General features: G+C 44.3%; 1 protein-coding gene across 1 annotated transcript in view; it reads right to left on the bottom strand.

Annotated features, from left to right (window-relative positions):
• Positions 1–18,932, bottom strand: part of LOC128979905 (activated RNA polymerase II transcriptional coactivator p15-like) — a 40,092-nt gene extending 21,160 nt beyond the window's left edge. Inside the window, exons 1-2 of the mRNA XM_054398303.1 lie at positions 18,861–18,932; positions 17,051–17,170 (exon numbers count right to left, since the gene is read on the bottom strand). Coding sequence (XP_054254278.1) covers positions 17,051–17,170; positions 18,861–18,932 — 192 coding nt within the window. The remainder of the gene's footprint in view (positions 1–17,050; positions 17,171–18,860) is intronic.
• Positions 18,933–25,636: the final 6,704 nt, after the last annotated feature.

The following is a 25,636-nucleotide window of genomic DNA, read 5'->3' as shown; positions in this document are numbered from 1 at the left end:
TCTTGGAGCAGGGAAATGTTGCAAGAACACAGCCTGGATACTGTTTCAGTAGTAGCCAAAACACTGGGGTGTTATCAACTACTGCTGAAAAACACAGCACTAGAAGAATGCTTTGAGGAGAATTAACTCCAGCTAAACCAAACCCAATACAGCTGGTGATACCAAACTGCAGGGGGTGGCTGACAGCCCATCAGACTGTGCTGCCATCCAACGAGATCTGGACAGGCTGGAGAGCTGGGCGAAGGGGAACCTCATGAAGTTCAATAAGGAAAAGGGCAGAGTCCTGCATCTGGGGAAGAATAACACCAGGCACCAGAACAGAATAGGAGTTGTACTGCTAGAAAGCAGCTCTGTGGAGAAAGACCTTAGAGTCCTAATGGACAGCAAGTTATCCATGGGACAGCAATGTGCCCTTGTGGCCAAGAGGGCCAATGGCATCCTGGGGTGCATCAAGAAAAGTGTCCAGCAGAATTATGACACTTCAAAAATGCATAGTTCAGATCACAGAGGTACGGCTTTTAGGTGCCAAGATTTCTTTTGCTCTGGTTTCGATCAAGACCAGAGCTGTATTTTACTTCCTGTATTTAGCCTAACGTTTGTGAATTAATTTGTTATACTGCACCCTTTTTCTTCATAACTTTAACCAATCCAGGTCTACAGTTAAATTGAAGTATTCCAAATGAGGAGGCCTTCATGGATAAACGAGGAGCTCCTGGACAAACTCAAACAAAAAGGAAGCCTACAGAGGGTGGAAGCAAGGACAGGTGGCCTGGGAAGAATACAGAAAAACTGTCTGAGCAGGCCAGGGACGTCAAGCACAAGAAAACCTTTTATAGGTACATTGGTAATAAAAGGAAGACTAGGGAAAACGTGGGACCTCTCTGGAAGGAAACAGGAGAATATTTTATCAGTCTCTTCATCCTCATAGGGTGGTCTAGACCAGACTCCCACCAGGATATCTGCCTTGTTGGCCTTCCCCCTGATTCTTACCCATAAACACTGAACTCTGTCATCAGTATCATTAACCTCAATACAATCAAAACACTCCCTGACATACTGGGACACCCCACCACCTCTCCTTCCTTGCCTCTCCTGGGAATTGTAGAGAGCAATGAGGTCTCCCCTCAGCTTCCTCTTCTCCAGACTAAACAATCCGAGTTCCCTCAGCTGATCCTCACCAGACCTTTTCTCTAGACGGTACAATTAACAGAAACAGCACAAAACCCTCCTGGCCAAAGCCAGGAAAGCTGCCCCCCTGCCTCCCCCTTCCCTGCCTTCCTCAGACCCCCCTGGCAGAAGGAAGAAAAGACAAGAAGCAGAGAGGTGGTTAGTACTTAGCTTTCAAGGTCAGTATGCGAGTATGTTATCTTCGAAGCTAAGCGCAGAACTTTGTTAGACTGCCCAGCAGAGAAACACCAGACAGACTGACTTTGTTTTGAGTACTGTCTCTTAAACATTTCTATCTCCCCAATGGAAGTGTTTAGAATAATCATTATTTTGCTTTCTTACACCCAATTGTGGTTTATTTACATTCTTTTACTTTTCTGCTCGAACTCTGTGAAAAGAAATTAAAGGTATAGCCTTAAAACCATCACACCAGGGCTCAGTATTGAGGCCAGTTTAGTATCTTTAGCAATGATCTGGACCAGGCAATAGTCTTTTAACAACAGTTCCAATGAAGTACCATGAGGACTTGCTAGCAGACATAGGACAGTTGGTGGCTTATTTTCATTTCTGGCTATATTTATTGTGCTTAAAACACAGAAAAAGGAGAAAAAAAAGAGGAAGGAGAAAAACCCCACCCCTCTAGAAATTGTGCGTATCTCATGTGAATATCTAATTTGATTTCTGTACATATGGAATGGACTACAATTTAGATTTGGGAGCAGAGCTCCCTCTTCACTGTTTGGTTGCAACAGCTAGTAACAAGGATGGATATAATAGAGGCAAAATTTTATTTCAGAAACCAGTGGAATAGTGGATTTTATTCTGTTAAGAATATAGATATTTTTATTCTACGAGAGCCACTTTTGCATTGAGCATTGAATACTCAAGTGGTTTTAAGTTGTTCATCCATTTATATTGTCATTACTTACTTGTCTACTAACTGTTATGGATTAAACTCATGATCTACTTGTTTCTCTGGTGTCTAAAATACACTGCAGTGTGCAATATCACATGTCCAAGTCTGATGCTGCTGGTAAAATGAATGCTGTAACATGTAAAATATCTAAAAGATATCATTATATTGTTTTGACAGATTGGCAAAATGAGATATGTCAGTGTTCGTGACTTTAAAGGGAAAGTTTTAATTGATATTAGAGAATATTGGATCGATCAAGAAGGTGAAATGAAGCCTGGCAGAAAAGGTATTGTTATGCTATTGTCATGTTATTTCGTGTTAAAATATTGTCTGCAGTTTGCTGGAGAACCTTGTGTATCTGATTTTTATAGTTTGTTATTGTATTTTTTTAAAATATAATTTATATTTTAACAAATTATTAGTTTTGTCTGTAGATTATACACCAAAACAAAGTGATTTCATTGGCCTGAATCTGTTTTCCTAAATGGATCCCCCATGATTTACAGAAAACAAGGCATCAAATACAGGGAAATTTGATATGGGAATTATATACATAGCCATACATTTTCCCATTGATTAACTTAATCAATTGATTTTCTTGCCTTAATTACAGTTTGATTTCTTATTTCAAAAGTAAACAAAGAGATGTAAGTTATTAATTTGTAATATGACATTCATTTCTGTAAAACAATGATGATCTTTAAAACAGTTATGATCTTCAATTTCTATAAAATATTAGCTTAAAATAATGAAAATATTTATTGTGACTAATTTTGTAAAAAATATTTCAAGATTTTAGTTCAGGTGAAAATATCTCAAGTATGCAAGCTTTGGTGCTGTGTTTTTAAATGTCAACACAGCATAAGCCATTGTGCCTTTAATTGCTATTCCCATAACTACTTTTTATGGCATGCCTTCATTGAACCATTTTCAGAAAATCACCTTCAAGATAGGGATGCAAGGATAGTTGCAGTAGTACTGCTTTCCATAATGTCATGTTGCTTCTGTTAGAAAAGCTTACTTTTAATCATTTTTCATATTGTGCCAAGAAAAGAGGTAAGTATCAAACATCCTGTCCTGGAGATTGAAAACATTTAATGTAGAATCAGCATAAAGTTTATTACATTTTTCTAGTGTGTCCAGGAGCAAATACATGTTTGGAAAGCTTGAGAAATGTTTTCAATAGCTCTTGAATAACCACTGAGAATAGGTTTGTATGAACAGATGTACCAGTATTGTACAGGAAAATTTCTAAGGACTTCAAGCTGCTGTGTTTTGAGGTGGAATTAAAAAGAATATGCAGTTTGAGTGGTAAACTACAATGAAAATTGATGGGTATGCCAAGTGACAAAAATTACATGATGTAGATAGAAATGTTTATCTATGTGGCAAAAAGATCTAAATTTTATTAGGGTGAAATTAATAATGATCTGATACAGTATGTGAGTCTAATGTTCCATTGAGGCACTTATAAGCCCCTTATCTAGCTATCCTAAAACCAGTATGAACAGTTGAAATTGTGTAATAAAGTAAATTTTTTAAAATCCAGTAGTTTAGAATTGTTGTGTCAGTTTGTTTCCAACAGCAGGTGTGAACTACAGGTTGTTCATAGAATCATAGAATTGTTTTGGTTGGATAACACCTTTAAGATCATTGAGTCCAACCACTATCTAACTCTACCAAGTCTGGTGCTAAGCCATGTCCCTCAGCACCACATCTCTGCCTCTTAAACATCACCCTGAGGAGCCTGTTCCAGTGTTCTTTCACTGAAGAAGTTTCTTCTAATATCCAATCTAAACCTCCCCTGGTGCAACTTGAGGCCATTTCTTCACATCCTATCACCTGTTACTTGGAAGAAGAGACCAAACACCCACCTCACTCCAACCTCCTTTCAGGGAGTTGTAGAGAGCAATGAGGTCTCCCCTCAGCTTCCTCTTCTCCAGACTAAACAATCCCAGTTCCCTCAGCTGATCCTCACCAGACCTTTTCTCCAGACCTTTCACCAGCTTCATTGCTTTTCTCTGCACCCACTCCAGCACCTCAATGTCCTTGTAGTTAAGGTCCCCAAACTGAACACAATACTCAAGGTGTGGCCTCACCAGTGCTGAGTACAGGGGCACAATCACTTCCTTGGTCCTGCTGGCCACACTATACCTGATCCAGGTCAAGATGCTGGTGGCCTTCTTGGCCAACTGGGCACTCTGCTGGCTCATGTTCAGCTGGCTGTCAATCAACACCTCTAGGTCTTTCTCTGCCAGGCAGCTTTCCAGCCACTCTGACGCAAGCCTGGAGCGTTGCATGGGGTTGTTTTGACCAAAGCGCAGGACCTGGACCTTGGCCTTGTATGAGGTTTAACAACTGTCCTCAGCCCATCAATCCAGCCTGTCTGGGTCCCTCTGCAGAGCCTTCCTACCCTCAAGCAGATCAACACTCCCACCCAATTTAGTGTCATCTGCAAACTTCCTGAGGGTGCTCTCAATCCCCTCATCCAGATCATTGATAAAGATATTAAAGAGAACTGGCCCCAGTACTGAGCCCTGGGGAACACCACTAGTGAATGACTGCCAGCTGGATTTAACTTCATTCCTCACCACTCTTTGGGTCTGGCCATTCATCCAGCTTTTTACCCAGTGGAGTGTTCATCCATCCAAGCCATGAACAGCCAGTTTCTCCAGGAGGATGCTGTGGGAAACAATGTCAGAGGCTTTACTAAAGTCCAGGTAAACAACATCCAAAGCCTTTCCCTCATCCACTAAGCAGGTGACCATGTTGTAGAAGGAGATCAGGTTCATCAAGTAGGACCTGCCCTTCATGAACCCATGCTGACTGGGTCTGATCACCTGGTTGCCCTGCACATGCTGCATAATGGCACTCAAGATGACCTGCTCCACGACCTTCACCAACACCAAGGTCAGACTGGCAGGTCTGTAGTTTCCTGGGTCCTCCTTCCAGGCCTTCCTGTAGATGGGTGTCACAGTTGCCAATTTTCAGTCAAGTGGAACCTCCCCACTTAGCCAGGACTGCTGGTAAATGATGGAAAGTGGCTTGGTGAGCACTTCTGACAGCTCCCTCAGTAGCCTCAGGTGTAACCCATCCAGCCGCAGAGACTTGTGTGTGTCTTAAGTGGTGCAGCAGGTCACTGACCATCTCCTTTTGGACTATAGGGCCTTCATTCTGCTCCCCATCCCTCTTTTCCAGCTCAGGGGGATGGGTACCCAGTGAACAACTACTCTTACTACTAAAGACTGAGGCAAAGAAGGCATTGAGTTCCTCAGCCTTTTCCTCATCCTTGACCACTATGTTCCCCCTGCATCCAACAAAGGACAGAGATTCTCCTCAGTCCTCTTTTTGTTGCTAATGTATTTGTAGAAGCATTTCCTGTTCTCTTTAACAGCTGAAGCCAGATTAGTTTCCAGTTGGGCTTGGGCCCTTCTAATTTTCTCCCTGCACAGCCTCATGACATCCTTGTAGTCCTCCCAAGTGGCCTGCCCCTTCTTCCAACAACCACAGACTCTCCTTTTCTCTCTAAGCAGCAACCAGACCTCTCTGTTCAGCTAGGCCCCTTCTTCCCCACCAACTCTTCTTTTGGCACATGGGGTCAGCTTGTTCCTGTACCTTTAAGAAGTCCCTATTGAGCAGCGTCCAGCTGTAACAGTTTAAACTGCCTGTTTCCCTACAACACAGAAGTGAGGGAAAGTAACACACAAAAAAAAGCCCTCTGGGTTGAGATAAAGAGTTGAGATAAAAAGAGTTTAATATAAATGAGATAACATAATGCACAATTACCTTAGACTATTTACAGAAAAAAAGCACATCAAAATGCAGAACTCAGCAGCAAGCAGAAGCCAGCAAGATAAACCCTAAACCAGTGAGCTACCCCCCCCCATCTCTCCCTGTCACACCATTGTCCCAGTGGAAGAGACCAACACCCAAACCCAGAACCTGAAAGCAGCAACCAGAACAGGAAATCCCTCATGTTACAATCTGAACTTCAAGTCCTGTGATACTTTGTTCCAGCCAGCACTTTTTGAATAACAGCAGCAGATTTCAACTCAACCAATGACACCAGCCTTCCTGGACTTCTTGGCCCTTCAGGACCTGCCTCCCAAGGGACTCTGTCCACCAGGCTCCCAAACAGGTCAAAGTTTGCTCACTGAAAGTCCCAGGTGGCAATTCTGCTGACCCCCCTCTTTACTTCTCCAACAACTGACAACTCTACCATTTTGTGATCACTGTGCTCAATGTGGCCTCCAGTCATTACATCTCCCACCAGTCCTTCTCTGTTCACAAACAGCAGGTCCAGGAGGGCACCTCCCATAGTTGGCTCCCTCAACCAGATGTGTCAGGAAGTTCTCCTCCACACACTCTAAGAACCTCTGGGACTGCTCCCTCTCTGCTGTGTTGAATTTCCAGAAGACATCAGAGAAGTTGAAGCTCCCCAGAAGAACAAGAGAATTCTGCCAGATGCCTAAAGAATATTTTATCAGTCTCTTCATCCTCATTGGGTGGTCTAGACCAGACTCCCACCAGGATATCTGCCTTGTTGGCCTTCCCCCTGATTCTTACCCATAAACACTGAACTCTGTCATCAGTATCATTAACCTCAATACAATCAAAACACTCCCTGACATACTGGGACACCCCACCACCTCTCCTTCCTTGCCTGTCCCTTCTGAAGAGTTTGTAGCCATTGACTGTGGCACTCCAGTGGTGTGAGACATCCCACCATGTTTCTGTGATAGCCACTATATCATAGGTTTCCTTCTGCACAATGGCTTCCATCTCCTCCTGTTTGTTTCCCATGCTGTGTGCATTAGTGTAAATGCACTTTAGTTGGTCTAAAGGTCTTGCCACCTTTTTGCAGGGAGAAGTCCTAATACCTACCTGACTGTTCTCAGGTGCTCTCATGGTTACTAACCCATCGATAACCCTTGTGTGTTTGCTGCCACATAGGTCTCCTTTCTCTACCTACCACCTTGCCAGCACCCTATCCTTCAAACACCAGTGTGCTGCCCTCAGGCTTATTTCTAGCAGCCTGGTTTTTGTGACCTTCCTCCTTCCAATCCAGTTTCAAGCTCTTTCAATGAGCCCTGCGAGCTCCTGGGCTAGGATACTTTTCCCACTCTGAGACAGGTGTATCCCATCTGTTGCCAGCAGGCCTGGTGTCCTGTAAATCAATTCATGACTAAAGAATCCAAAGTCTTCCTGGAGACACCAGGCTTGGAGCCAGGCATTGATCTCCTCTGTTTTCCTGTTTATTCCCTCATCACTCTGCAACTGGGGAGATAGAGGTGGACACTACTTGTGTTCCCAATCCCTTAACCAGTCATCCCCAGGCCCTGAAGTCTCTCTTCATTGCCCTTGGACTTCTTGTTGCTACCTGAAAGATTAGCAGTGGATAGTAGTCTTTGTGCCATACTAGGGAAGGAAGCTTTCTCCTCACATCACTAAAATTCAGGCCTCAAGGAGGCAGTAGACCTCCCTAAGGCATGGGTCCACTCTGCATATTGGGCCTTCCACTCCCTTCAGAAATGAGTCATCTGTGACAATAACCCATTTTTTATTTTCGGGCATCTTGATGACATTTGGTCCCTAATAATGGTTAGCACACTGACCTGTTTTAAAAAAAAAAACATGCCATCTATAGACTGGTGGAAAATGGAATAGCTCTGTGCGTATTGCTCTGGTAAGACAGTGATGATTAAAAAAAAATAATTATGAGCCCAAAAAATGGAATTCAAAGTTTTGGCTGTTTTCAGATCCTACTCCACCTACAGGGAGAAAGAAACGAAGGAAGCCTGATCACTGAGGGGGGAGAGTGGGGGTAAATAGTTGAAGAGCCGTACTGGAGAGAATATGAGAGGTAGGCCTGGGAGTCTGTACTCGCATAGAGTTGTCATAGAGGAAGAATAAGGAGAGTAAAGGAAAAAGGAAATATTTGCCTGGACTTGAACTTGAGGAAGTACAAATTTAGAGCTGAAGAGATGGGTTGTGGGGCACTGAATAATTATTGATTGAATGTCACTAGAAGTACAGTGAACTTGAAGTGAAAAAATAACTTCTGTGTTGGTTTGTGAGTGCTAGGGAGTGGAATAGTCTCTCCAAAATGTTACTTATAGTATATGTTATTCACAGTGCTTTAGGAAACTAAGAATTATGATACTTCAAAAGTGCATAGTTAAGATCACAGAGGTATGGCTTTTAGGAGCCAAGATTTCTTTTGTTCTGGCTTAAACTGAAGTGTTCCAAATGAGGAGGCCTTCATGGATGAACGAGGAGCTCCTGGACAAGCTCAAACAAAAAGGAAGCCTACAGAGGGTGGAAGCAAGGACAGGTGGCCTGGGAAGAATACAGAAAAACTGTCTGAGCAGGCCAGGGACGTCAAGCACAAGAAAACCTTTTATAGGTATATTGGTAATAAAAGGAAGACTAGGGAAAACGTGGGACCTCTCTGGAAGGAAACAGGAGACCTGGTTACCCAAGACATGGAGAAGACTGAGGTACTCAAGGACTTTTTTATCTCAGTCTTCACCAGCAATTGCTCCAGCCACACCACCCAAATCACGGAAGGCAAAGGCAGGGACTGCAAAAATGAAGGACTGCCCACTGTAGGAGAAGATCAGACCATCTAAGGAACCTGAAGGTGCACAACTCCATGAGCCCTGATGAGATGCATCCACGACTCCTGAGGGAACTGGTGGATGAAGTTGCTAAGCCACTATCCATCATATTTGAGAAGTTGTGGCAGTCTGGGAAAGTTCCCACTGACTGGAAATAGGGAAACATCACTTCCATTTTTAAAAAAGGAAAAAAGAAGAGATGGGGAACTACAGGCTACCTCAGTTTCACCTCTGTGCCTGACAAGATCATGGAGCAGATCCTCCTGGAAACTGCGCTAGGGCACATGGAAAATAAGGAGGTGATTTGCAACAGCCAACATGGCTTCACTAAGAGTAAATCATACCTGACAAATTTGGTGGCCTTCTATGACGGGGTTACAGCATTGTTGGATGAAGAAGGAGCAACTGATGTCATCTACCTGGACTTGTGCAAAGCATTCAACACTGTCCCACATGACATCCTTGTCTCTAAATTGGAGAGACGTGGATTTGATGGGTGGACCACTCGATGGATAAGGAATTTGCTGGATGGTTGCACTGACATAGGTGCAGTCAACAGCTCAATGTCCAAGTGGAGAGTAGTGACGAGGTGTCCCTCAGGAGTCGGTACCGGGACCAGTGCCATTTAACATCTTTGTCAGTGATATGGACAGTGGGACTGAGGCACCCTCAGGAAGTTTGTGGATGACACCAAGAGGTGTGGTCTGGTTGACACACTGGAAGGAAGGGATGCCATCCAGAAGGACCTGGACAGGCTTGAGAGGTGGGCCCATGTGAACATCATGAAGTTCAACAAGGCCAAGTGCAAGGTCCTACACCTGGGTTGGGGCAATCCCCAGTATCAATACAGGTTAGATGGTAAGTGGACTGAGAGCAGTCCTGCAGAGAAGGACTTGGGGGAGTTGGTGGATGAAAAGCTCAATATCACCCAGCAATGTGCACTTGCAGCCCAGAAAGCCAACCGTGTCCTGGTCTGCATAAAAAGAAGTGTGACCAGCAGGATGAACGAGGTGATCCTGCCTCTCTACTTTACTCTTGTGAGACCCCACCTGGAGCACTATGTCCAGTTCTGGTGCCCCTGACACAAGAAGGACATGGAACTGTCAGAGTGGGTCCAGAGGGGACCAGGAAGGTGATAAGAGGGCTGGAACACCTCCCCTATGGGGACAAGCTGAGAGCGTTGGGGTTGTTCAGCCTGGAGAAGAGAAGACTCCCAGGAGACCTTAGAGTAGCCTTCTAGTACCTGAAGGGGGCTACAGAAAAGCTGGGGAGGGACTTTTTACAAGGGCTTGTAGTGATCTGGGGAAGAATAACACCAAGCACCAGTACAGAATAGGAGTTGTTCTGCTGGAAAGCAGCTCTGTGGAGAAAGACCTTGGAGTCCTAGTGAGCAGCAAGCTATCCATGGGACAGCAATGTGCCCTTGTGGCCAAGAGGGCCAATAGCATCCTGGGGTGCATCAAGAAAAGTGTGTCCAGCAGGTCTAGGGAGGTTCTCCTCCCCCTCTACTCTGCCCTGGTGAGACCACACCTGGAATACTGTGTCCAGTTTTGGGCTCCCCAATTCAAGAGAGACGGGGATCTGATGGAGCGAGTCCAACAGACAGCTACGAGGATGATTGCGGAACTTGACCATCTCTCCTGTGAAGAAAGGCGGCTGAGAGCATTGGGCATTTTTAGTCTTGAGAGGAAAAGGCTGAGAGGGGATCTTATCAACGTCTGAGGGGTCAGTGGTAAGATGAAGGTGCCAGTCTCTTTTTGGTGGTGCCCAGTGAAAGGACAAGGAACAGATGGTACAATCTAGAACACAGTTTTCCTTCCAGGAAAACTGCTGCTCCAGTTTCCAGTGCAGAGCCCCTCAGATGCATAGATGGGCTTCAGATCCTTATTTACAAGACATGAGTAACCATGATGGAGGTCTAGTCCATGTGAGCTGCTTGGACCCATATGTTGATGACAAATACTCTGTTTGTAATTGGAGGGGCCCTGCCTCCAGACAGGTGAAAGAGAGAGACAACACTTTATTGGACTGTGTGGGTTTGATGGCCTGGCATGTCAGTACCACAGGAATATAAGTCTTCGGTGGAAACTGGTGCACAATACACTGTGATGCCATCAAACTACAGAGGGATAGAATCCATTTTTATTTCTGGAGTGACAGAGGCATTGCAGGAACTGACCGCAGTAGAAGCTGGAATAAGTCTGACTGGACACGAGTGGCAAAAGCACCATATTGTGACTGGCCCAGATGCCCCACTCATTTTTGGGGTAGATTATCTTGAGAGGACATTTCAAGGACCCAAAGGGGTATTGGTGGGCATCTAGCATAGCAGCAGGGAAGACAGAGCCAGATCCCGATAAATGCGATTAACCAAATAGCAGCTATGGCTCCACTGACTAACAAAAAGGCTACATGAGTTTTCTTACATGTCCTGGGTTTATGGCAAATATATGTTCCAGACCACAGTCAGATTGTAAGTCATCTCTGTGAAATGATTTGAAAGAAGAATGCTTTTAAATTGGGTCCTGAGCAACCACAGGCCTTTGAAGAAGTAAAACAAAAGATTGTTCATGCAGCAGCCCTTGGGTTAGTCCAGCAGGTCACAGTGCAAGTAATGTGTTCTACACCGCAGCTGGGGAGACTGGCCCTACTTGGAGCCTCTGGCAAAAGGCACCAGGGGAGACTTGAGGTTGACCCCTAGGCTTTTGGGAATCAAGCATATAGAGGATCTGGGGTCTGCTGTACTCCCACTGAAAAAGATACTGGCAGCACATGAAGGAGATTGAACTGCTTCAGAAGTAATTGGTACTGAAGCACAACTCCTCTTGGTGCTTTCATTGCCAGCGTTGAAACGCACGTTTAAAGGAGGGCTCTCTCCACAAATCATGCAACTGATGCAGTGTGGGGTAAGTGGGTTGCATTGATCACTCAGCGGGCTCAAACAGGACACGTAAATATGCCTTGTTTACTGATGGACCTTGCCATATTTTATGAAAACTACATAGCTGGAAAGCTGCTACTGGTCCATGGTGATGAGGTCTCCCCTCAGCCTTCTCTTCTCAAGGCTGAATAAACCCAGCTCTTCAGCCTTTCCTCACATGGCAGGGCTTCCAGTCCTCTGATCATTCTCGTAGCCCTTGTCTGGACACTTTCCAGCCCGTCCACCTCCTTCTTGTGCAGCTGAGACCAAAACTGCACACAGTGCTCCAGGTGTGGTCTGGCCATCGCTGAGTATTGTGGGACAATGACTTCATCTCTGCTGGTAATGCCCTTGGTGATGCAACCCAGCATCCTGTTGGCTTTCTTTGCTGCTGCAGCACACACTGTTCACCCATGCTGAGCTTGTTATCCACCAAGACCCCCAGGTCCCTCTCCACAGGGCTGCTCTCCAGCCAGATGGATCCCAGTCTGAGCTGCACTCCTGGGTCCTGTGGTCCTGTATTCCCAGGTGCAAGAGCCTACACTTATCCCCATTGAACTTCATAAGGTTCTTGCTAGCCCACTCCTTAAGCCTGTTCAGGTCTTCCTGGAGGGTGCCTCTCCCTTCCAGAGTGTCAACCTCCCCACTCATCTTGGTGTCATCTGCAAACTTCATCAGGGCACTCTTGATCCCAACATCCAGATCACTTATGAAGATATTAAGCAGAGTTGGACCTAATTCGATGCCTGGGGGACCCCACTTGTGAATGGCTGCCAGGTTGAGAAGGAACCATCGACTCTCACCCTCTGGGTAGGGCCTGTCAGCCAGTTCCCCACCCACTGCACAGACCACCTGTCTAGGCCATAACATATCAGTTTCTCTAGGAGGAACCTGTGGGGGACCACGTCAAAAGCCTTGGAAAGTTCAGGTAGACAATGTCCACTGCTCGCCCTGCACCGACTGAGCGAGTTACTTTGTTGGAGAAGGCAATCAGGTTTGTCAAGCACAATTTGCCCCTGGTGAATCTGTATTGGCTCTGCCCAATCACATGCTTCAGTTGACTTGTGACAGTCCTCTGGAGGATTTGTTCCATAACTTTCCTAGGTACTGAAGTGAGGCTAATGGGTCTATTATTACCTGGGTCCTTCTTGAAACCCTTCTTATAGATGGAGGTGACATTAGCCTTTTTCCAGTCTTCAGGGATGTCTCCTGATCCCCATGACTTCTCATAGATTATGGAGAGTGGCCTTGCAACAACATCGGACAGCTCTCTCAGCACCCTCAGGTGGATGGCATCCAGGCCCATCAACTTGTACAGGTCAATCTCCTGTAATAACTTCACTGAAGGCGGAAAACAATTGGCAATGCAGAGGCAAACCTGATTAGGCTGCCCCACTTGTGGCAAGATGTTGCTGCCTGACTAGAAATGCTAGATCTCAAGGTATACCACGTAAATGTCCAGATATCCAAAAGTTGGTCCAATGAGGAACATCAAAACCACCAGCAGGTAGACTGCAGAGCTGCTAAGGTTAGAATGTCTCAAGTAGATGTGGATTAGTAGAATAAAGATGAATTATTTTCAGCTCAACGGTCCCTTCCAACCCCTAACATTCCATGATTCTGTGAAATTTGACTGAATTCTTCTAAGCATTCATAATTTTGATGATGCAGGTAGGATGGTTGCTTGCTGCAATTCTCTGGTATTTGTTTCTACAGGTGCTTTTGAAGCTGTGGGTGGCTTTAACACTGTGGATTGTTGAGTTTGTGCAGTTTATCATCTCTGGGTGTGGGATGATGATCATCTGGAGGTCCTTTCCAACCCCTAACTGTGATTTTGTGGTTCTGTGATTCTGTGATTTGATGGGGGGCAATGACCTTGAGCTGGAAGAGGGCAGATTTAGACTGGATACTAGGAAGAAATTCTTTACAGTGAGGGTGGTGAGTCACTGGAACATGCTGCACAGGGAGGTTGCAGATGCCCTCTCCCTGGAAGCGTTCAAGGCCAGGTTAGACAGGGCCTTGAGCAACCTGGTCTAGTGGCAGGGAGGCTGAGGGTTGGTCCCTTCCAACTCAAACCATTCTGCTATTCTGTGGTTGCTGCTTAAGCACTAATAGTTGTGACATAGACTTTGTTTACGAAACCAGCCTTGACAGTAATTATGCAATATCCTGCACTACAATTTTCCTTTTGTCTTTAAGTATTTATTTTTAATGCATTTCAGGTATTTCTTTAAATCCAGAACAGTGGAACCAGCTGAAGGAACAGATTTCTGATATTGATGATGCAGTAAGAAAACTGTAAATACAGAACCATACAGAATCTTTATCATTTTAGTTGTTTTAAGTGATCTTTTTACATTGGCTTTTGTTTTCTAAAATATTGTTTTCCAAGCTATTGTATATTTGGGTTCCAAAATGATCTGTAAGAGCAATACTTTTTTAATGTGCATTAAAAGTGTATTCTGAATGAGGCTATTTGTGTATGCTTTACTAAAAGGAAATGTGTTGCTTTCACCTTATGGTATAATATAAACAAATAATATGTAAAGTATCAGTGTTTATGACCTTTTGATTGAAGGTGTTTGCTGATAAGGCCACCCAATAGCTTTAGTCTTTGTTTTAGTTTCAGTTTAGTTAATTGTTAATACAAATTTGTTTTCTGGAGAGATTTCTTAAAATGTCTCTATTTAATTTTTTCCCTTTTATTTCATACTCTGTTATTGCCCTGACAGCTTTCTGCTTTAAGACTTGATACAGAGAATACCTGGTAAAATACAGTTTTGTAGATTATCTTAAATACTTTATTTGCTAATTTACCATATTTATCCAGATGTAAAGAGTCCTGAGTATATAGACTTTTTTGCATTATCTTCATGAAGTGTTATGCTAAACAGTAACATTTGAACACGTCACACACTACTTCCTCCCATTTTTCTATAGTTTGCTTGACTTAGAAAGTACAATTAGCCTTTATTCTTGGACCCTATATTTTAGAATGCGATGCATAAACTTTTAAGGCAATAGACATATACCTCACAGTAAGATAGTATTTGAAAGCTCTGAATGTGGTTATTAGTTAGTTATTCTTTTCAAGCTTTGAATTAAACTCATTCTTGAATACATATACTGACTAGTCAGTCTATAAAAAAGATCAGTTAATCTGTCTTTATAAGGCTTTTGTTCATCTGAGAGTACTGTGTAAACAACAATGCTTAAACTAGGTGGTAACACAGGTTAAACAGTCAAACAGGTTTAAAATTGCTTCAGCCAAAACATTTGATTATCATGCTTCTGCTCTATCCCACACTGTCTGCCCAAACCATTTAACTTGGCTTGCCTTGTGTGGCTTAAATACACACAATTGTGTTATCTTTTGTACAGAAGATACTTCGTGCTTACAATGGAGCACTGGTACATAGTGGACCATGACTCTAGTGAACTTGGCTTGTCAGTGTACTATTCTGGTAAAAGAAGCTTTCATCCAGCTCTATTAGACTAGATGCTGCCTCAGTTGAATGACTTCTTGGTAGGTATCACAAACTATGGAATGAAGAAGGGAAAATATGATGTTTTGAGTAGAGCTTGGAGAGTTAAGGGGCATGCCAGTACAGAAGTTAATGGTGAAAGATCAAAGTTAGCTGACACATAATAACTGAGTATTGTGGGACAATGACTTCATCCCTGCTGGTAATGATCTTGGTGATGCAACCCAGCATCCTGTTGGCTTTCTTTGCTGCTGCAGCACACTGTTCACTCATGCTGAGCTTGTTATCCACCAAGACCCCCAGGTCCCTCTCCACAGGGCTGCTCTCCAGTCAGATGGATCCCAGTCTGAGCTGCACTCCTGGGTCCTGTGGTCCTGTATTCCCAGGTGCAAGAGCCTACACTTATCCCCATTGAACTTCATAAGGTTCTTGCTAGCCCACTCCTTAAGACTGTTCAGGTCTTCCTGGAGGGTGCCTCTCCCTTCCAGAGTGTCAACCTCCCCACTCATCTTGGTGTCATCTTGGCTGGAGGTGAGGAGAAAGTTCTTCACAGAGAGAGTGGTTGGCCATTGGAATGTGCTGCCCAGGGAGGTGGTGGAGTCATCATCCCTGGAGGTGTTCAAGAGGGGATTGGATGTGGCACTTGGTGCCATGGTTTAGATAGTCATGAGGTTTAGGGTGACAGGTTGGACTCGATGATCTTTGAGGTCTCTTCCAGCCTTCTTGATTCTATGATTCTATCTACAAACTTCATCAGGGCACTCTTGATCCCAACATCCAGATCACTTATGAAGATATTAAGCAGCGTTGGACCCAATTCGATACCTGGGGGACCCCACTTGTGAATGGCTGCCAGGTTGAGAAGGAACCATTGACTCTCACCCTCTGGGTAGGGCCTGTCAGCCAGTTCCCCACCCACTGCACAGACCACCTGTCTAGGCCATAACGTGTCAGTTTCTCTAGGAGGAGGCTGTGGGGGACCACGTCAAAAGCCTTGAAGAATTTCAGGTAGACAATGTCCACTGCTCGCCGTGCACCGACCGAGCGAGTTACTTTGTCGGAGAAGGCAATCAGGTTTGTCAAGCACAATTTGCCCCTGGTGAATCTGTATTGGCTTTGCCCAATCACATGCTTCAGTTGACATGTAACAGTCCTCTGGACAATTTGTTCCATAACTTTCCTAGGGACTGAAGTGAGGCTAATGGGTCTATTATTACCTGGGTCCTTTTTGGAATCCATGTGGCCCTGCTCGATTGGAACTTCTACATGCTGCAGAAGGGGATAAAGTCCCTGTGGAATATATTGGGGAAAACAGTCTGGGTTACTCCTGCTTCGAGCCAAGACAAACCTGTTCATGGGGTTGCCTTCACTCGAGGATCTGGGTGCACTTGGTGGATAATGCAGGAGGATGGGAAAGTTAGATGTGTACTTCAAGGAGATTTGATTTTGAGTGAGAATAGCCAATAATTTGAACTGTATGATAATAGTTACATGATACTGGTGGTTGCTATTTCTCTAAGGCCAAGTTGCCCTTGACCTAGTGTAATAGGAATGAAGAATCCATACTTTTTCCAAGAACCTTTCTTTCAAGAATCCAGATTAGAAAGTATTTCCATGTAGAGGCTGTCCTTATCTAATATTTATAGCATACTTATGGTAAGTGCTGTATTTACAGACAAAATGACTACCCAGTGTTACCATGGCCAAAGACATGAAGGTTAGAATTGATTGCCCACAGCTCAGCTTTGTTTTTACTCTGCTGAAACCTGGTAGCACTTTTTCTGAGCATCTCATCTGCATGTTAGCATCATAATCCCCTTTCGCCAAGGCTTCAGGAGACTAAGGACTATGTCACCAAGATACTTAGATGACTACATAAAATCTATATTGAGTATGATGTAAATAGTTACCTTAACCAGGCTCTAAGAATCATCAACTTTACCTGAAACATACTCTCATCTCTGTTACTGCTTTGATTAGAAGAACCTGCACCTTTTGAACTTTCACCCGTCTTTTGTTTCTTTACAGGCTTTTCTGGAGCTGCTTGCTTTGTCCGCTTTGCCTTGGAACAAAAATAAACAAAACACATGAGCCACAACTCATAAGTTATAAAAAAACCCCATTTTTTTTTAGACGTCACAAGCTACTGTTCAATATACATCTTCCTTCTGTGAAGGCAGGAATCCAATACTGTACATTTAGATGGGAAATAATAAAACAAAACAAATCAAAACCTTCAAGTGAGCCTATTTTTGTTCCTGGTTAAGTTGACCATCATATTTTGGCTTTAACGAGAATCGGATCAATATACACTTCAAAAAGCCTGCTCTTTTTGCCCAGTTTATTGTCAGTTGAATAGTTTTAATTAAAATTTTCAAGTCTTTAAATTTCACTTTCATTTCCACTGTCTGCAACGAAAAATACAGGACAGCTAGCATCTCTTCTAAAAAAAGAGAACTAGATGATGAAAAAGGGCTCTGGAAATCAAACAGATTTTCTTTTTTTCCTTTTTAATTGTTTAATTGTCTAATCTCTTTCCGTAGCATAAGTTAAACATGCTTTTAAAACCTTCAGGTGGTATCACCTGTAAATCAGATTACTTTGCTAACAGATATTAAAAAGTTACTTTTTCTACTAATGGTTAAATAGCAATCACAGCCCCCAAGGAAAGAGCAATACAAAGATGCAAAAAGTTAGGTCTCACCTGCTAGAATGATATTGTAGATAATCTCTTTTAAAAGCAGAGTTCCAACAAATATGGGAGGTTGTCATAGAAAAAAAACAACACAAAACCTTACTGCCCACTGAAGCAGACTGTTAGATTGTGTCTTTTCAGGAATAGATTTCCCTAACAACTACAACAAAGAAATCACCTGACCATTTTCTCTTATGTTAAGATTTGACAAAACATCTAGTTTGCTAAGCGCAACAGAATCACATATGAACAAATTCAGTAAAGCAGACTGAGTCTCTTTTCATGCTGCACTAAAAGACCCAATATCTGCATTACCACCAAGCATTTCTTAAAAAGATAAATTCATTGCTATATTCAGGTTTTGTTTGTAATGACTGGTACATCTTTTATACAAACAAATTAACTATTAAAAATAAATTAAAACACTGTTTATGCATTTAAAACAGTTAATGCTAAAATTATCAACTCCAAGACATTCAAGTTGGCTCATCTTTTAAGTGAGAAACTATCAGATGGTATTCCAGTAAATGTAAGAATCTGAAACAGAAAAAAACCATGTAAACTAGATAAGCAAATGACACATGGATGACAGGGCAAGCAGAGGTTTTTGGTTTGGACTTGTGACTAATCCAGATGCCAAAACGAAGGGAGCCAGGGGAGGTGTCCTCAAAATTAGTCCAAATTCTTGCCACCAGGGGCAGCTTATACAGAAGCCTTCTGCCACTTGCCACAAAGCAGCAAAGAATTTCAGGAATCATGTGGCTAGATATATCGCACAGGAAAATCCTGAAGAAAGCAAAATGCAACTTAAGAAAAGTAGTTCACTGCAAAACAAAAAGCATACACCCAAACCCTAATCTTGAGGGGTGGGTTTTGTTGTTGCTTTCGGCTTGGGAGGGGCGTTTAGTGTTTTGGGGTGGTGTTTTGTTTTGTTTTTTAGCATCCAATAAATCATATGGAATGCCATGCATTGTGACAGAAAGCTCATTTCATTCCTTAACCCCAGCCTGAAATATGAGAGTTAATACAATGGTTATAAGCTGTATACAATGTTCACCTTTTTGTCAACTTCACTATCTGAATCACTGGCAGATGAGCTTGAAGACACGATTTCCTTTGACTTAGGCATTCTAGGAAGAAAAAGATAACATGAGAACGCTATACAATGAATACATCTCATCACAGCTAGAAAGTCATCTTCAAAGCCCATCTTATTCAAAACCATCCTGAAGACTTCCCTTAACTCTATCCCAGACCAAACCAGGACACTGTCTTTTCATATAAACTTTAATACATGTAGATGTAATCTCAAACACCCTTCCCTCTTAGATCATTTCCCCTTTTTGCTGCGACTCCCTTAAATGCAACGGTTTAGAATCTGAACTGCTTACAAAGGGACAATTTTTCACTGGTTTCATATATCCCCACTATGGTAGAAACCATAATGTATAAAATACAATACTGTCCTCTAGTCGAATTCTCAACATTCCATTCATAAATATAAATGATTAAGGCACTGGCATTATCTATATTCTTACATGGGCATTTTGCCTAATTGAATTTGCAAGCAACAGCTGCATAATCCTCATACATGAGACTAAAGTTCCCATAAATAATACAAAAGTTAGAAAAAAATCATAGAATCATAGAATCAGTCAGGGTTGGAAGGGACCACAACGATCATCTAGTTCCAACCCCCCTGCCATGGGCAGGGACACCTCACACTAGATCAGGCTGGCCAGAGCCTCATCTAGCCTGGCCTTAAATACCTCCAGGGATGGGGCCTCAACCACCTCCCTGGACAACCCATTCCAGGCTCTCACCACTCTCATGGTGAAGAACTTCTTCCTCACTTCCAGTCTGAATCTCCCCACTTCCAGCGTTATTCCATTCCCCCTAGTCCTATCACTACCTGATATCCTAAAAAGTCCTTCCCCAGCTTTCTTGTAGGCCCCCTTCAGATACAGGAAGGCCACAATAAGGTCACCTCGGAGCCTTCTCTTCTCCAGACTGAACAGCCCCAACTCTTTCAGTCTGTCCTCATAGGAGAGGTGCTCCAGCTCTCTGATCATCCTCGTGGCCCTTCTCTGGACACGTTCCAGCATGTCCATATCCCTCTTGTAATAGGGGCACCAGAACTGGACACAGTACTCCAGGTGGGGTCTTACCAGAGCTGAGTAGAGGGGGAGAATCACCTCCCTTGACCTCCTGGCCACACTTCTCCAGATGCAGCCCAGGATCTGGTTGGCTTTCTGGGCTGCAAGTGCACATTGACAGCTCATATTGAGCTTCTTGTCCACCAGCACCCCCAAGTCCCTCTCCTCAGGGCTGCTTTCTAGCCAGTCACTGCCCAGCCTATATTTGTGCTTGGGATTGCCTCGACCCAGATGTAGGACCCTGCACTTGGTCTTGTTGAACCTCATGAGGTTGGCTTGTGCCCAACTCTCCAGTCTGTCAAGGTCCCTCTGGATGGCATCCCTTCCCTCCAGCGTGTCTGCTGCACCACACAGCTTGGTGTCATCAGCAAACTTGCTGAGGGTGCACTCAATGCCACTGTCCATGTCACCGACAAAGATATTGAACAAGACTGGTCCCAGGACTGAGCCCTGAGGGACTCTGCTTGTCATTGGCCTCCACTGGGACATGGACCCATTGACAGCCACTCTTTGGGCACGGCCATCAAGCCAGTTCTTTATCCATCTCATGCTCCACCCATCAAACCCATGTTTCACCGGTTTGGAGACCAGGATGTGGTGCGGGACAGTGTCGAAGGCTTTGCTCAAGTCCAGGTAAATGACATCAGTTGCTCTCCCCTCATCTATTAATGTTGTGACCTGTTCATAGAAGGCCACCAGGTTTGTCAGGCAGGATTTGCCCTTGGTGAAGCCATGCTGACTGTACCAAATCACCTCTTCACTATTCTTCTGTCTCAGTAGTGCCTCCAGGAGAATCTGCTCCATGATCTTACCAGGCACAGAGGTGAGACTGACTGGCCTGTAGTTCCCTGGTTCTTCCTTCTTACCCTTTTTGAAAATGGGAGTAATATAAGATAAGAAAATGGGAGTAAAATCATCTTGGTTACACTGAACTACAGAATTGCAATTAATATTTCCACTGCAGCATTAGTAAATCAGTCTGTTCATTTGCCAGAGAAGAAGACATTCAATTTTGAATGCATGCTGCTAAGTGTGTCTCTACATCTCTCTAGTATGCAAACACGATTAGATATAGCAGTTGGACATCTTGCCTGCTATGAGAAACTCTTTGTAACAAATAGCTCATTTGTAGTTTCAGAATAAAAATATGCATCACAGGGAAAAACTGTATAAACTACAGCTAGGAAAGGCCAATAAAATATGAAAGCAGAATATCTCAGTAAAGGAAATAAGAGTGTCTTTAAACTGGCAGGGCAATAAACCATGCACAAATGAAAAAACGGTGTCTGTGTGTGGTTTTAGCTTAGGACAAATTCTGTCATAATAGTTTGGAGCACAACAATGGAAGCTGTAGTACTGGTAATGAAAGAAGAATATGGGAAGTGCGCTGCTGGACAGAGGCAGAGGAGACCTGGAAAGAGACAATGCAAAAATAAGCACAGAGGTGACATCAAATCAGGAAGCCGAAGAAGAAAAGTCTGATACATGGGGCACCAGCAGAGAATAACCCTGGTGTCTGCACCAGAATAAGGGATTAGCAATACAGAGGAAGGTGGGGACGGAAACTGGAAAAAGGGGACGGTGGGTGCCCGTCGGAGAAATTGGCAAGCAGAGCGTGAGAAGACACCGAAGCACCGGGAAGAGCGAGGATGAGAGAAAGAAAGATGAGAAACACAAGCGTATACGAGGTAGGAAGACCAGGTAGGGGGAATCCAGCCACCATTTCCCTTCCCTCTTCTTTTCTACGGCTCTCGTCGCTGTCGCCCGCCCCCCTCCCTCCCCCCATGGGAGAGGAACGAGGGCCCGATAGGGGGGGCGGGCGGGCAAGGATGCCCAGATCCTCCTGGGGTAGAGCGAAAACAAGAGGAGTACAGATTACCGGCGAAGGAGGAAAAAAAAGCAACAAACAAACAAACAAAAAGGTCGGGGGTTGTCAGCGGGCAAGGTCAGATCCCGGCCTGGGGACTACGAAAGCTGGACGCTTCTCCATCGCCGTTTTCTGCACTCAACTCCTCTTTGCGCCCCCCAACATGGCAGCGGCTCCTCCTACCGGCCTATGCTCACTCCATAGCGGGATATTCCTCCCGCAAAGCACAGCGATCACTCAAGGAAAAAGGAAAGCCTCATCACACGTTTACCCAGCCCACATCTACTGCATCAGACCGGAAGTACCGAGCCCCCAACAGCTGAAGGTGGGAGAAAACGGTAGCAGTCCCGACTGAATACGAAACAGAAAACCAATACTCACGTTCTGTTCCACACGCGATTTATCTATACCACAAAAGAAAATGCAGGGACGCATTACAGAACGTGTACCCTTGTCCTGCACCACGTGGGAAGGGGCGGAGGGATGTTTTTAAAGGGGACGAGTCCTTCGTTACTCGTTTCTAACTCCCCCGCCCCGTCTAGGATAGCGGCAAAAAAGACCAAAAAAAAAAAAAAAAAAAAAAAAAAAAAAAAAAGGTCCCGCGTGGGACTAGCTCCCATATCCGCCGACTCACGGCAATCATGGGAATGCCTGTGGAGCTCATGGCGGTGCCCTGCCTGGAGCCAGGCCTTGTCAGGGCTGCGGCCTCACTGAGCGAGGCGCTGCCAAGCCCCGCCCTTCACCAGCTGCGTGCGGCTGGGGGGCTATAAGAAGGGGCCAGGAGGAGGGCACTTAATACCTAAAAGGAATGTGGTAATGGTTGTTTTCTTTTGTTTGCTGCAGCGGTTTCTCCATCTCGTTTAGAACCGCCCCGCCAGCAGCCGTCCCCCAGGGAAGGAGAGGAAATGCTGTGTGGTGGTATAGCTACGTTGACTGCAGGCTGAAACCGCGGCTCCTGAGGTGCTGTTCAGGAATGTGCCGGTTCCCCTTTCTTTCACCGAGAGAGTTGCGTTTTGTTTTCTTTCTGATGGGTTTTGCAGATGGAGGTCGGGTGAGCTTTATGACTCCCATCTGGGCAGTCACCTTGGTTCAAGTGCTGGTCTGAAGTGCTGGGGACAGAGGACTAAAAAAAATTAAAATCTCAGTTTCTATTCTAAATACTTTTTAAAAGCCTGTTGGAGCCTAACTCCTAAAAGGACTTAAAGTCTCAAACTTTGTGTGGTGATGACATTGTGACCCGGGGTGTAGAGTGAGAAAGGCCTGCCTGGAGGGGAGAAGTGTGAAATGCAGCAAGGACCCTGTTCCCTCCTTGGCTTAGGTGAGGCCTGCTCTTTAAGGAAGTTAACTAATTGGAAGAGGTAAGTTCTGTGAAGGCAGGATTGCATTTTTTCCACAGTTGTATGACCATGCCCACTCCACCCATATTCCAGGTGTATAAAAAGGATAATAGTATATCGATTGGTGTGCATTCACCACAAAAGACTTCACTGGATCTGCACCCACCACCAAAGAACTATGTCGAGATCCGCACCAGTCCTGCGAGATGTCGCTGGAATGAAGGGTGATGATATCCCACTCTCACTTTTCTCTTTTTTTCCCCTCTTCTTTATTCTACTCTTACTAGCTATTTCATCTTTAAAGCATAAGAAACCAAAAGCTTGCATAGCATGCATATATTGCTCCTTGATTCAAATAAACTTAACTACTCAAGCATTTGGTGTTGATTAACATTAATTTACTCCAAGGCATTGGAAAATGGTTACAAATTTTAATTAGCTTGGTGTCACTGTCCATGCAGTGGACTCATGATGGTTTGTTACTATGACCTCGAAGTGCAAAAAACTCAGTCAAAACAAGCCAGGGGGCTTCACTTCAATCAACAGTAAAACTTTAATGTTTTCCTATAAGATGGTGCAAGATACGTAGGGAAAAGTGAGAGGAGAAAGGGGGAAGGTAAAATAAAATAGAGGTCAGTAAAGAGAGAAAAAGAGAAAAAGGTGTTATGAATCACCATCACCAATGTGAGGGTCCAAAGATGTCTCTCTGGTCCTGGGTCCAGGGAGATCAAGGGGAACAGTAAAAATTTCTATAGGTATATTAATGGTAAAAAGACTAGGGAAGGTGGGGGCCCCCTCAGCCATTGAAACTCTGTCTGGAGAGATAAAGAATTGCATGAAAGAGCTGAATGAGAGACTTAAAAACTCCAAATTGAACTTGGTGAAGGGGGATGATCTCAATTCCTCTTCTTCCAAATGGATCCAAGTTTCAGCTGTCAGGAACAGATGTCCTCCTAGAAGGCCATTTCAAAAAAGGCCAAACCAAAATAGACCACAGAGGCAATTGCATGGAACTATTTGGATACATCTGTGTGATCAGTTTGGTGAAAACATGAATAGGTGGCAGGGTCAACCCACTTCTGCTCTTTTCAGAAGATTGTGGGAACTGCAGAGTGGCAGAGCCCGAGGTAACAATACCAGAAGGGTAGCTGTCACTTCCTCGGTTTCCCACAACAATTCTAATTGCTCCAACAGTGATTCTGGCACTAACAGTAGGTGCGGTGTCAACTGTACATGTGGATGTAATCCCCACAATTAGGGGTGCCCTGCCTTCTGCCAGGGGAAGGAAAGGTATAATGGAGATAACAGAATCTATTGGGATGTGTACATTCAGTGGCCTGGCACTTCAAAAGTTGAGAAGTACAGGGCCTTGGTTGACACAGGAGCTCAGTGCACCATAATACCATCAAATTATCAAGGGTCAGAGCCTACAACTATTCAGGGAGTCACTGGTGGATCTCAAGAGCTGTCTAAGTTGCAGGTTGACATAACATGAACTGCGAAAGAGTGGAAGAAACATACTATTGTAACAGGACCAGATACACCTTGCATTTTGGCAATTGACTTTCTGAGAGGAGGGTGTTTCATCAAAGACCCAAAGGGTTACAAAAGGGCTTTTGGAATAGCAACTGCAGAAATTGATGGAGGAAAATTGAAGTTGTTTATTAGACCTGAACTCTCAGATGAATCTGCAGTTGTGGGACTACATGAGAGAGAGGATGTGAAACTGCCAGTTGCTTCTCAAATTGTGCATCACAGACTATACAGAACCAACCATGACTCTTTGGTGCCCATTCAAAACTTGATTCGTCAATTGGAAGGTCAGAATGTCATCAGCAAAACTCATTCACCTTTCAACAGTCCGTTTTGGCCTGTGTGAAAGCAGAATGGAGAATGGCGTCTGCCCTGAATGAAGTAACTCCACCCATGAGTGCAGCTGTACTGGATATGATGGAACTCCAGTATGAGCTGGAATCCAAAGAGGCCAAATGGTATGCTACCACAGGCATTGCTAATGCTTTCTTCTCTATCCCCATAGCAGAGGAATGCAGGCCTCAGTTTGCCCTTACCTGGAGGGGAATACAGTACACTTTTAATCGCTTGCCACAGAGGTGCAAACACAGTTCAACAATCGGTCATGCAGTGATCCATGATGCTTTGGAGAAAGGTGGAGCTCCAGAACACATTCAGTTCATCGATGACATCATCATCTAAGGTGAGACTGCTGAAGAAGTCTTTGAGAAAGGTAATAAAATCCTTGACATTCTCTTGCAAGCCGGTTTCGCTATCAAGCGAGACAAGGTAAAAGGACCTGCCAGAGAAATCCAGTTTCTGGGAGCGCGGTGGCAAGACAGTCGCTGTCACATTCCAATGGATGTGATAAACAGAGTCTCCACCATGGCAAATCCCATCAATAAGAAAGAAACTCTACGTTTCTTAGGCATAGTGGGATTTTGGAGACTGCACATTCCTG

The sequence above is a fragment of the Indicator indicator genome (assembly GCF_027791375.1).
Source record: "Indicator indicator isolate 239-I01 chromosome W unlocalized genomic scaffold, UM_Iind_1.1 iindW_random_scaffold_75, whole genome shotgun sequence".
NCBI lineage: Eukaryota > Metazoa > Chordata > Aves > Piciformes > Indicatoridae > Indicator > Indicator indicator.
Note: the sequence above shows the minus strand (reverse complement) of the source record. Positions and strands in the feature narration are given on the sequence as shown.